The 13,373-nt window shown below is 39.8% G+C and overlaps 1 protein-coding gene across 3 annotated transcripts; it reads left to right on the top strand.

Moving 5' to 3' along the window:
• Window positions 1-2,182: 2,182 nt before the first annotated feature.
• PLAU (plasminogen activator, urokinase) lies at window positions 2,183-11,909 on the top strand. 3 transcript variants are annotated; one of them, XM_039727450.1, is made up of 11 exons: window positions 2,183-2,220; window positions 3,774-3,884; window positions 5,743-5,794; window positions 5,964-6,068; window positions 6,600-6,765; window positions 6,998-7,083; window positions 7,202-7,391; window positions 8,017-8,171; window positions 9,098-9,238; window positions 9,815-9,963; window positions 10,803-11,909. In XM_039727450.1, exons 2-11 carry the CDS (start codon window positions 3,825-3,827, stop codon window positions 10,995-10,997), a joined length of 1,299 nt encoding a protein of 432 aa, XP_039583384.1. In that variant the 5' UTR covers window positions 2,183-2,220; window positions 3,774-3,824; the 3' UTR covers window positions 10,998-11,909. The 3 variants fall into 3 exon arrangements, with proteins under 3 accessions (XP_039583384.1, XP_039583383.1, XP_039583385.1); XM_039727449.1 differs by lacking the exons at window positions 2,183-2,220; window positions 3,774-3,884 and adding an exon at window positions 5,038-5,144; XM_039727451.1 differs by lacking the exons at window positions 2,183-2,220; window positions 3,774-3,884 and adding an exon at window positions 5,038-5,144 and having other exon boundaries at window positions 7,202-7,393; window positions 8,028-8,171.
• Window positions 11,910-13,373: the final 1,464 nt, after the last annotated feature.

The raw sequence follows: 13,373 nt of genomic DNA, 5'->3' as shown, positions 1-13,373 counted from the left end.
ACAGACAGTGACACTGCAGCCCAAGTCACTTCTCCTTCTAGAGGGGCCTTCTAGTGTTCTTAAGAAGTGCAGTATTTCAGTAAAACCTGAATATATGACAAATGGCAGAAAAAGGAAGATTTGAATCCTGCTGTATCTTGTGCCAGAGTGAAGACGACAAAAGTTTTTGGTTCTTGGATCGGGAAAACAAGTATGAACCTGCAGGTTTTAGGGAGAAAATTAGTAACGGGGGCATCTGCACAGCTTGGTCAAAGGTTCATGAGAGGATAACTGATCACACTTCTCAGGAAACAGCAAAGAGGAAACAGTTGCTCTAGGGTTTTTTCCCAGAAGGAAAGTTTGAGGAAGGCCTAGAGACTCTTCCTTGGGAGAACAGAGGAGGAAGGAGAGGCGCTGCCCAGGCCTGAGGAGCTCCCTTCTTCCTGCATCCAAGCTCTTCCCTGCTGAATCAAACTATGACCTATTTCTTAATTTATTATGTGTAAGGTTGGTGTATTAAAATTAATTGAGTAAATGTTCCAGACTGCTTTTAAAATCTGGATTATTTCCCCCTCTGCAGAACTGATTCCTTAGGATAAGTTTAGTTGATAGCCACTCCTCTGAAATAAAGAGTGCCATGGGGATTCTACCCTCATACTTTCTGCCTTGTTTCTTAGAGGGTCTAATTACTTGTGCTGTTGATATATTAAGTCCCCAGAGAATATGAGACACATTTCTCTCCTGAAATTCAGAAAGGCTTATTCCTTACCTACGCTCACTTATGGACTTCCAGCTTGAGGTGTTTCTTTTGACTCAGTTCCTGCCACTCAGTGAAGTGAACTCCATGTGCTTTCTGCAAACATGAGATCTGTTCTGATGTGAGCCTGAAGATCTGAAGAAAAAGAAATGGAGAATGTAAGCAAACAGTACCTAAATAAAGGTATGGTTATACCACTGATTTGACACAGATAGAAAATGGGGAGAGAAGAAGAAAGCTGAGCCATAGTCACAACAGTTGTTACATGGCAAACATAGAAAGGTAGTTTCCTTAAGCTCTGAATTGTCAAGTTATGAAAACATTTCTCTTGAGGGAATTTCAGGTCAACTACTTCTCTGATCTGACCTCTAAAGAAACTGCTCTTCATCAGCTACACAGCCTGTGGAGATCTACCTCACCTTAGTCACCTGCACTACCTGAAGCTAAACCCTCTGAATACACCCACAAATATTATGTACTGGTTTGCTGTTATTCACTGCATTGCTATAACATTGCAGCATAATGTGAACAAAATCACATTTAACTGGGCCAAGAAAGACTATCTATTGTCTAGTGGGTCTGCATTCTTAGACATCTGTCACTTCAAATCTCCATCCTCATCTCATGAAATGAACTGCTTTGAATACTTTGTTGGGAGGCAGAAAATAAGAAAACCATGACCACTTTCTCACGAGCAGAAGATTGCTCAGGGCCAAGGGAGCATAAGTAATTTGGAGGAGATGAGATGAGTTTAGCACCTGCTGTAAGCCTCGCGTCCTAAGAGATTCCAGCTGGCAAGAGAACTGCACCCTACTCGCCCCGATGTCCTGTGGTGGAGCTGAAGACAGCTCTCTGAAAACACACCCAGTGCTTCAAGCGCACATTCTGACCCAATACTCCCTCCCAGCGGGCTGTGTTTTACCCACACCTGGAAGAGTTTAGTCCTCTATTAGTTAAAAAAATCACTTGTGCTTCTCTCATTATGGGTAGTACCATATGAATAATACCCTACATTTGCTTGTATCTCCGGGCATGTTTCACAGTCGTCCTGTGTTTATTGCTAATGCTTACATACATACATGTTATCACTGTTATCATTGTCAAGTCTCCAGGCATGTTTGTAGTCATTCCTTTCATAGCTCTCACTCACATCTCTCCTTTGCTTTTATAATGTCCCTAAGGAATTGCTGACGGCCGCGGGCAAGCCAAGGAGCCCCTTCCACAAATCTTACCCCGTACTAAGCTGTTTACTCGCCCTGACCGTACTCCCCTTCCCCGAAACTGAAGAGCAGCATAAAAAATTCCCCCCCTGAGTCACCCCGCAGGCCTGCCGGCAGCGCGGCGAAGCGCCGAGGGCGGTGCGGGGCGGTGCGGGGCCGGCACAGGCGGCAGCGGCCCCGCCCCGGCCCGGCCTTTATAGAGCCCGCAGCGCGCCGCGCCCCGGCAGCCGCCGCAGCGCCGCGACCGGGCACCGCCACCCCTAGGTAAGTGCCGTGTCTTTGGAACCCAGTCGGCGGCTAAAGGTACCGGTGCCGCGTCTGAATCGATCGGGATGAAGCGATTGCTCTTAAAGTTACATTGAAATTTAAGAAATAAATAAGCTAGTGCGATGCAGTATTGCAGCTGCGGGGAAGGTCAGTTCTAGTTGTCACGGTATGTCAGAATTTTTGAAGGAATCAGCGGTACTGCTGTTTGTGGTGTGGAGGCTAGGCCTAGCAAACTAATTATAGTAGCAAAGATTAAATTACTTCTATTGCTGCTAAAAATGGTCATAATGTTTAAGGGAAGTATATGATCTGCTGAACTTTCATCTGAATCTGAAAAGCATGCACAGCCCCGTACCTGAGGCATGATTTGCTTTCTTGCATTATGACACCTGCTTACGAGCAAAGGTTGCATCTGCATTAGCATTTTCATTTGTATAGTGTCTGTTTTCCAAATGAATCTAGTGATCTTCTCTATACCCTGTGTTTTGGTCCACACCCACTGCGTGTGTGAACTTAATGTGTGTTAGGAGTGTTCAGTAATGAGCTACAGAGTACTTGCACTCCATTTCTTCCAAATAAAGTGAAACTAGAAGATGCAATCCACATATCGGCAGACATTGAGTCTGCAGGACCAAACTGGAATTAGTTCAATGTGGAAACTTCAAGCAGGTACAGTGTGGAGCAGGTCTACAGCACCAGCTCAGTTCTGTACATACTCTTCTATTGCATTGCTTTTTTTGCTAATGTAAATATAGTTAAGTTCCCATGGAATCTTTTAAAAATTAAGTTCTACAGTTTTCTAAAAGTGCGAATGCTTTAAAAAAATACTCCCATGGCTTACATTGCAATTTAAGAAGCGAAAAAGACATATGTGACTTTATTGTACCCCCACTGTTATTAGAAGATAATTATTTGCCATTGGAACAATTGTTATACATGCTTGGCCACAGGATCCAGCTGCCTATAAGAAGTCAAGACTGTTGTAAACCTCTAATACTGAAAATAAGTGAGGCAACTCAGTAGCAGACTTTCAAGAGCTGGCAGTGGTCAGAGGTGCTCAGTCAGGTGGCCAGGTTTGCCTAAGTGCTGAGCAGCAGCAATATGCAGCTGATAACTACAGAGAGACTGAAAAACAGAGCTTTCTCTTTCATACCTTGAAGCTGCATGGTTAGTGCTTTTGTTGAAGGTAGCAATGGTCAATGAAACAGGTACAAACAGTTGGGCAGCAGCTAACTCTATCTGCCAATTTCCAACTTTTAGTCCATACTGCAAAAATGGAGTATGGATTTTTCAAGTTTCTCTTTCCCTGCTTCAATTACACTCTCTAAAAAAATCTGGTTGTATTGCTGTCTGTACAAAAAAAAAAGGCTTCAAAGTATAGCCTCTAATTTAATATATGTAAGTAAGAAGCAGGTATCCTGCTGCAAGTAAAAGCTTAGTTCTTCATCAGTTGTGTTGTAATTTATTATGAAACCAAATGAAGACAACAGAAGTAAGAAAGCTGGCAGTGCAGGCTGTAGCGTGACACTAAATTCCTCTTTTATTTTCAGAATTAAATAATACAGATAGAAGAAGAACAAAGGGAGAAGTTAACTAGCAACATGAAGTTACTCATCTTTCTCACAGTATCCTTGGGTGCACTTGTCACGGGACTAGAGTCTGTAAGTTTTAAGTAAATCAAAAACCTAATCTTATTTCATGGAGAAACCCAGTTTGCAAAGCAGAGGGAAAACCTTGAAGGACAGAACAAGAATCCGTGTGTGAACTTAATGTGTGTTAGGAGTGTTCAGTAATGAGCTACAGAGTACTTGCACTCCATTTCTTCCAAATAAAGTGAAACTAGAAGATGCAATCCACATATCGGCAGACATTGAGTCTGCAGGACCAAACTGGAATTAGTTCAATGTGGAAACTTCAAGCAGGTAAAGTGTGGAGCAGGTCTACAGCACCAGCTCAGTTCTGTACATACTCTTCTACTGCATTGCTTTTTTTGCTAATGTAATTATAGTTAAGTTCCTATGGAATCTTTTAAAAATCAAGTTCTACAGTTTTCTAAAAGTAATAATGCTTTAAAAAAATACTCCCATGGCTTACATTGCAATTTAAGAAGCGAAAAAGACATATGTGACTTTATTGTACCCCCACTGTTATTACAAGATAATTATTTGCCATTGGAACAATTGTTATACATGCTTGGCCACAGGATCCAGCTGCCTATAAGAAGTCAAGACAGAATATGTTGTAAACCTCTAATTCTGAAAATAAGTGAGGCAACATCACTAGCAGACTTTCAAGAGCTGGCAGTGGTCAGAGGTGCTCAGTCAGGTGGCCAGGTTTGCCTAAGTGCTGAGCAGCAGCAATATGCAGCTGATAACTACAGAGAGACTGAAAAACAGAGCTTTCTCTTTCATACCTTGAAGCTGCATGGTTAGTGCTTTTGTTGAAGGTAGCAATGGTCAATGAAACAGGTACAAACAGCTGGGCAGCAGCTAAATCTATCTGCCAATTTCCAACTTTTAGTCCATACTGCAAAAATGGAGTATGGATTTTTCAAGTTTCTCTTTCCCTGCTTCAATTACACTCTCTAAAAAAATCTGGTTGTATTGCTGTCTGTACAAAAAAAAAAGGCTTCAAAGTATAGCCTCTAATTTAATATATGTACATAAGAAGCAGATATCCTGCTTCAAGTAAAAGCTTAGTTCTTCATCAGTTGTGTTGTAATTTATTATGAAACCAAATGAAGACAACAGAAGTAAGAAAGCTGGCAGTGCAGGCTGTAGCGTGACACTAAATTCCTCTTTTATTTTCAGAATCAAATAATACAGATAGAAGAAGAACAAAGGGAGAAGTTAACTAGCAACATGAAGTTACTCATCTTTCTCACAGTATCCTTGGGTGCACTTGTCACGGGACTAGAGTCTGTAAGTTTTAAGTAAATCAAAAACCTAATCTTATTTCATGGAGAAACCCAGACCCAATTTGCAAAGCAGAGGGAAAACCTTGAAGGACAGAACAAGAATCCATTGTTAAATAAATTTTCTGGCTTTCATTCCATGGCACAAATGTGAAGCACCAAGGTCAGCAAACTGATGGGGCAATTGATGAATGTTGCATCTTTGCTGCACTGCTTGGTGGAGAGGGTGAAGTTTCCTTCCCTGTTTTAGGGCCAATGGCCATTAAGAGCTGCTCATGTTCTTAGGGTATAAATAATTGCAATGTTGACCTGATGCTGTGGCACAGATCAGTGGGGCTTTTCTGATCCTGAAGTTTTTTAGGGTATTTTTAGTGGTTTTTGTTTGCATGACATGGGATTAGTTATCATTCCCCATTTTGCTTTGATTAGAGCTTCACTTCTCATTCGTATCCAGATTCCACAGAGCAGGTTCAGCAGGTAGCTACATGCAAAAAACTAAACTGTTGAAGGTATGAAGTAGGGAACAGAGTAGAGTAAAGATTATCAAACCACATAAAAGGAACTGCCTCCTTAAACATCTTTTTTTTTCTTTTCTTTTCCTGTAGGTTTATAGCTGGAAATACTACAAGCTATATAAACGCAGATCAGAACACAAGGGTAAGCATCTGCCTGTTCTTTTTGAACCTAAAAAGAACTTATTATCCTGTACTTTTACAAGAAGAAAAACCCTTAATGATACTGAAACAACTAAAACTTAATTTTCATTTACATTTCCCCTCTACATTCAAATGTTTTGCCTATAATTAGTGATGTTTTTTACTTACAGAATGCCCTTGTTTTAATGGAGGAACGTGCATTACCTATTACCTCTTTAGTGGAATTGGTCATTGCATATGTCCAGATGGATACACTGGGATTCACTGTGAACTAGGTAGAGTATCTGTCTTCCTTAATGCCAACTAAATTGATTGGAAAGGTCTAAAAGGTAGTAAAAAAATGAAATGCCAAGTGAAAACATTACCCAGAGATATGACTGGATGGCCTTTAGCAGTTTGTGCTAACAGACTAAATGAGGAGAAGCAAGAAAATGCTTGTGCAAAATCAGGATGTCTAATTTCCTTGTCCCTGCCTTCTCACTAAGGTTGCTTACCTCAACCTTACTTTTGGTTTGGGGTGGAAGAAATGAACTAGTTTGTGGATGGTCAGAAGCAGAAAAACTTATTAGACTGTGAAATTCACTTAAACTGTTAAAGAATTAATATGCATGCTTTCAGTTGTAAGATACTTGATGCTCAAAATCCATACAGAGCAAATTTAATAACAGTATCTAGTCAGTCTGGATTTTGCATCTGGTTATGAGTGTAATGCAAGAATTTTTTCCTCATTAGAAGGATTTGTCCATATCTGTCACAGAAAAATTATAAACGAGAGCATGCTGCTAATAAAATATTTATTTTCTCAGACACTGACAGCACATGCTATACTGAAAATGGGGAGGACTACAGAGGGATGGCAACAGAAGACAAATGTCTGCCATGGAACTCGCCCTCACTAATCAGGAGGAGTCGTTACCATGCTTACTCAGAGAATGCTTTGCAGCTTGGGCTGGGCAAACACAGCTACTGCAGGTAAGAAAGCATCACTCTTCTTGTGATAACTTCTATTATCACAGCTCCAGAGGTGTGCCACAGAGCTGAATTATTGACTAAAAATATTTGGAATGTGGCTTTCTGAAGCATTATTTTCCCTCGAATATCTAGCAACAAAATATTTTGGTTTTTTCCAGAACAGTTGGAATTTTAAGATACTATGACTTGTTTTAAAACTGTCTTTATGAAAAGAACACTCTTTATCTTTTAGAAACCCAAATGGAAGGAGCAGACCCTGGTGTTACACCAAAAGGGGAGCTGCCATTCAAGAAACACTTTGCAACATAGAGAAGTGTGGTAAGTAATATTAGTTTCAACACAATTGGGGTTTTGGTGTTTTTTTACTTTAATTTTAATAGCATGACTTTGGAGTTCAGATGTTCCTCCAAATAAACAATTTTTTTTCTTTTTGCAGGGCCTACATGTGGTCAAAGGAGCATCAGCAAGAACTTCAAGATTGTTGGTGGAAAGCAGGCAGAGGTTGAGTCTCAGCCTTGGATAGCAGGCATCTTCCAAACCATAAGGGGCATGGACCACTTCCTGTGCGGTGGCAGCCTCATCGACCCTTGCTGGGTGCTCACAGCAGCACACTGTTTCCAAACTCCGTAAGTTTCCACTTCCATGGGCTTCTTATTTCACCCTTTCTTCAACTGATTTCTTGGTGTGATACTCCCTGAGCAATCCTATGGAGTGCACCACAATAAGAATGTTCTTTTGATTGAACAAAACAAGAGCAGCAAAGGAAACAGTAAGCCTCTGGGAGCCCACATCCAGCAGAATGAACTAACAAGATGTGGACAGTTGGGTGGGATACAATTTAAACAATTCAGTGTATATTGGTGCCAGGATTTCATTTTTACCTCAGCCCTTCCCCAAGTTAATAATTGTACTGATGATGATGATCTGTGTAATACATCTATGGCTATTTTTTGTTGACTTTTCTATGGAAAGCTGATCCTTTTGGCATTCCTGCAGGGGATTCTTAAGGCCAGCGCCTTTCATTAGTAGCAAATAGTTAGGCATGTTTCAAAATGTCAGAATATCCATCTTAATCCATTCAAATGGAAAATTAGGATGCTTTTCTTCAGAATATTGGATCAACTTTCAAAGTAAACTAAAGCTTACTTTTTCTTATCAACATTAAAATAAATATGAAACAGAACTGGGACTAGATTTCAGCTATTGACCTTACTTTCAGAAATCAGTAGTCTTCATCAATCTCTCACTCAGGTCAAAAAGACCAATAAACAAATCTGTCTACAAAGTCTTCCTTGGAAAGTCCATACTGAATGTTACTGATGATAAGGAACAAGTATTCATGGTTGATGATATCATCTCTCACCCGGACTTTACAGATGACACAGGTGGCAATGAGAACGATATTGGTAAGTGTTGTCTTAACATAAGCCTTTAAAACACTGGGATAGGTGAAGGCTGCACAGTTGTGGCATACATTTAAAAGAAGTAGAACCAGAGATGGGAAGAAGGGGAACAGTCTGAAAACTAGGCCTGTGCTGACAGTTTTTGCATTTTTATAAGTTTTGATTGTGGTGCATATCAGATGCATTACCTGGCAAGCAGTCTCTGGATCTGTGGAAGACATGGCTTTTCCATAAGCACTGGTGGCACATTGCATTTCTGCCATTTTGCTATGTATCTAAAGATCAGTAAAAGATGAAAAAATGTATGTATAATAAAAAATAAAAAAATGCATGCATAGTAGGTTTCATTATATAGCATGGGAATGCCATATGAGCCACCTCATTAGCTGAAGGTTATCCTGAATTAATTCAGACTTTCTTAAAAGTCTGGGTTTCACAAGCCTATTCCTAGAGTAACCATGTCAGAGATTGGTCTGTTCAAGTTGCAAAAACCTGACTTCTTATTCTTGCACTTGACATTTAGAACTCTACCACCCCTTCCAGATTCCTGCTGCTGCTGGAGTAAAGAAAATCCAATAATGTCATTGTAAGCCATTCAGAGTAGTGGGTACTGCCCTCTACAGCCAGCCAGAAAGTTGATCTTTTAAAACATCCAAAGATACTCTTGCAGAAGACTCTTTTGTTATCAGCCCCGATCCTTTGAGGAAGCAAGTTTAAGTTAGAACATTTGTCAGTTTTAGTGTTGGGAAACTAATGTTGTTATTAAGTAATGACTCATTCCAAAAGCAATGAGGGGAGCTGTGTGTAACCAGAACAAAATATAATTGCAGCTATTCCCATTAACTGTACCAAGTACTGCTACTGTCAGAACTTGAGGGGAAAAACTTACTTTACAAATCTAACTATATCTTTTCTGACTTGGTTCATAGCTTTGGTAAGGATAAGGACAACTTCTGGACAGTGTGCAGTAGAATCCAAGTATGTCAGAACAGTCTGCTTGCCAGAGAGGAACCTTTACTTAAAAGAGAATACACACTGTGAAATAGCTGGCTATGGAAAAAAAGATTTTTGTAAGTAAATGGCTTCTCTTCTCAAAGTTGGTCTTCCACAATGGTGGGAATGTGATGATTTTTACACTATGATCTGTGAAGTATTAAAGAAGGATTCTCTTCTGTTGTATGTATTCCATGTTCATCTCTTGAAGATAACGTTTGCTATCATCTTCTCTAGTTGTCTATGGCATTTCCTATCTGATGCTTCTTTCTTATCAACCACACAAACTAAGGCAAGATATAAATCATAATTTTTATTGTTCCTGATGTGATGAGGAGCAGAAAAAAATAATAAAATTTATTAGGAGGATTAGCAAAGGATTCCATTTGTCCAGAATTTCCATAAAAAATTATTAAACTCTCCCTCTAAAACCTAAACTTTATATTTTGTATTTAGATCATTTGTTTTTCTCTTTGAAACTCGTTTATGAACAGTAAAAGCAAACCAATACTGTATAAGGTGGAATTAAGAACCTAAATGGAGAATTGGAATGGTTATGCTAATTTCAGTGCAGAAATTGTGTTATGGGGGGTTTCTTGCTACTTTTTTGTTTCTTGGAGGGTGAAAATAATGGATTTTTTTTTTTTTTGCAGATGACATCTTCTATGCTCAAACACTGATGTCAGCCACTGTGAACTTAATATCACAGAGAAAATGCAAATATGAATACTATGACAATATTAGAGTTACTGACAACATGGTCTGTGCTGGGGATCCCGCATGGCAGATTGATGCCTGCAAGGTAAAATTGGTTTGGTTTATTTTCTAAATAATTTCAAATGCGCGTACATTGCTACATGGATCAGTTTGCAGCGTCTTGTAATTCTACTAGTCACAAGAGTCTCTAATGTAACTAGAAATTACTATGGCAAGTGGAGTTCACCTGTCATGTGGCCAAATATCTGGAATAAAGATGGAACCCAGAGTTAGGTTTTACCCCCTCCAGGTCTTCCTTTGGAGGTGCAAGAAGTGCAGTGTCTTAGCTACTGTTTTTCCTTATTTTCAATCAATTCAAGCAATAGCTAGTAGGTATCCATCAGAGCTGTATAGCAACTGTTCTAATCTCAGCTTGCACATTAACTATAGCTTTGCATGGGTAGGTTACAGGGGACACTGAGCTCCTTCAGGTTCCTCAAAACTAGATTTATTTCCCTGCACCTTACTGGGCAGAGTGACCATAGGAGCCACTGAAAAGAACAAGCATCCTCAAGTGTAAAAGTACCTTATGCACAGGGAGACAGTGATGAACGGGGATTCTGTGATGAACAATAGGGCATGTTGGCCTTGACCATGTATCACTAGTCTAATATCTGTGCTTATAAACTTAGGGTGGGGATGGAGGGTGGTTTTCTAAGGTAACTCTTCTCCTGCTATCCTGATAGGGGGAACTAGAGACCTCCTCAGCTTTAGAGACTGTTCAAGTCACAGCAGATGCCAAACCTTCTGTTCCATCTAAGCAATGTTCTCAAAGATCAAAGCTTTAGCTCATAGGTCCTTACTAGCTTGCTTAACTCTAGAAAAACAATAATCGCAGCCTCCATCTGCAGAAAATGACCTAATGTGTTCCCTTTCTGTTGTCAGGGAGATTCCGGTGGCCCCATGGTCTGTGAGCACAATGGCAGGATGATGGTTTATGGGATTGTCAGCTGGGGAGATGGCTGTGCAAAGGAAAACAAGCCTGGTGTTTACACCAGAGTTACTCAATACCTTAACTGGATTGACTTCAACATGAATGGGTTAGCTGCCAAGAGTCGTTTTCTTCCTGAACCAAAGTGACTTATTTTTGACAGCTGGACTGAAATGAACAAAATTTTGTCTATACTGACACCAGGACTGTGAAGACCTGAATGTCATAAGAGGCTTGCATTTTGAATGCTTGTGTGGTCAGGCAGTCACATCAGTGTTCCTGAGGCATGAGGCAGAGAGAGGATTGATACATTATCTTACTACTCTGAGTTACCTGGAAACCACTCAGTGGGAAGCTAAAATATTTAACATTTAAATGAGTATTCCCATGCATGATACTATGCGTAGCAAGTTAGCTGTCTACTTCATTTATGAACCAGCATTTGTTCTGGAAATATTGATACAGTTTCAACTTACTTAACTCAAGCATTCATTTTATACATGACCTGAGTCTAAAATCTCCCCTCCTTGTACTGAATAATACTTAGTCTCAAGTCCCTCAAACCTAGCCTGTTAAGGCCAGTACTGAGAGAGTGATCAGACTTGCCATCAAAATGCTGGGGGAAAAGTAGTAGCTGAATCAGCATTACAAACACTTAATGTATTTCACTTAAGAATTGTGCTGCAAGAAGGCAAATTGGAAACTTGCTGGACTTCCAGGTTAAGTGTGAAGGTGTCTGTGTCCCCTGGAAAGTCTGATTATGCAACCTCTACATCTACCTATACACCCTGGAGAAGATTTAAGGAGTTGGCATTTATCAAATGCTGCAGGCATCAAAAGTCAGAAATTTATTTCCATTCATTTAACTGATATTATATGGAAGTGATTTTTTTTTTCTCCAAGACTTCTCTGAGTTTATTTTTAAACTTGTCTTTGTTTTGTATATTTGAATTATTTGTATGAGGGCTGGAACCTCAAGCTTTATTTAAATTATTTTTACTGTGTTTAACTTATTGTTTGTATTATGGATGTTAACTATCATTAAAAAAACCTTCTTCCTATGTGTGTTTCTCCTCTCTGGAAAATCAATGGGTGACTCAAAAGAGAATTGATATTTTAAGTTCTAATCTGACTGTAAAAAGATAAATATTAGTGAAGGATTTGAGATGCATAAGCTAAATTCCCTTTTTTCCAAAAAGCACATGGGTGCCTGTGAAAAGGCTACTACAGCTGTAGCTTCATGTGGTCTGGGTACATGAGTCTTGCACAGTGGTGATGGAAGGATAGGAAGAAGAACCTTGATGAAGTCTGGTCCTTGAGACTCAAGACTCAACTAAGTAACATTGCTGCTCTTTGCGGTGCTGTTATTGTTGTCATGTGTCCTTAGACTTCAGTCCCCTCTCTATAAAAGGGATGGGGCAGCACTTCCCTTTTCCCACAGCTCTGCCTGGCTCTGAGCTGTCAGGAGCGAGAGTTGACAACTGTGTGCCTGTACTGTGACTAATGGCCTGACAGCCAGTGGTGCACAGGGACACCAAGCACTACTGAAACGTGAAATGGTTACTGACAGTGCTGGTTCGCAAACTGTGAGGCAATACAATTTGTGGTTGTGATCTGCAAATAAATTTATTGGTGGAATTGACCACTGTGTGTGGTAAAGCTATTTGGGGTAAGTTTGTGGACTCCGGATTCAAGTACAACAAAGCTTGTGCAGGGAGTTGGTTATAATTGCATTGTTCCTGGAGTTAGAGATCTCATGTGAGAGATCTGACAAGAGACTGAGAAGAAAAGTACCTCTTCACTGCTTCTTTTGGCAGCAGCTACCAGGACCACTTGACCAGTGTTGGCAGAGAATGCTTCGTGCCCAAAGTAAGCAATGGTAATACAGTTTTAGACAAAAATATTCTAGGTTTTAAGCATGTCTTTTGGCATGCTACAAATTTCTTATTTCACTGTTACACTTTAATACTTATCAAAATACTTAGGTCAGTGAATCCTCAACAGGTGCAGAATATCAATACTTTCATGGCCATTGCACATGATTTTCATTGCAATGAACAGCACATTTATAATCAATTTCTCCAGGCTTTTTCTATGCAGAGATATAACTTAAATTTCAACTTATTTCCATCATTATGAATATAAGTAAGAAGGAAAAAGGAGTGAAAAATAAAACTTGCATTTCGGTGTCTTTCAATCTGAAGTCTAGGGAACTCTAGGTAAAGTATAAATACAGACATCTTGAAAGTAGAGAGCGTTTAGATGCTGTTTGGGTGTGCATCTTATTTGTTTAGTTTAGATTGGATAAGTTATTCCAACAAAAATTAAATTTTTACACAAATATACACTATACATAAACCTCTGCTCTGGCTGCTATACCGTTTTATATAGTCTCCTTCAATGTCCTTTGCATAATTTGGCCCCATAGCTACAGTACCAGCTGCCTGGCTAGTTATGAGAGCCTGGAAAAATGAAGGGCAAAGATGAGAGCACAGTTTTGCAAAACTTCCTCTTCCTGCAATAGA

This window comes from Passer montanus, unplaced genomic scaffold, assembly GCF_014805655.1.
Source record: "Passer montanus isolate IOZ18808 unplaced genomic scaffold, ASM1480565v1 scaffold61, whole genome shotgun sequence".
NCBI lineage: Eukaryota > Metazoa > Chordata > Aves > Passeriformes > Passeridae > Passer > Passer montanus.
Note: the sequence above shows the minus strand (reverse complement) of the source record. Positions and strands in the feature narration are given on the sequence as shown.

Excerpts from the sequence above, each read along its gene's own strand:
- PLAU (XM_039727450.1), top strand. The coding sequence starts at position 3,825 with ATGAAGTTACTCATCTTTCTCACAGTATCCTTGGGTGCACTTGTCACG. Across the intron at positions 5,795-5,963 it reads ACGCAGATCAGAACACAAGG|AATGCCCTTGTTTTAATGGA; the intron begins GTAAGCATCTGC and ends TTTTACTTACAG. Across the intron at positions 9,239-9,814 it reads CTATGGAAAAAAAGATTTTT|ATGACATCTTCTATGCTCAA; the intron begins GTAAGTAAATGG and ends TTTTTTTTGCAG.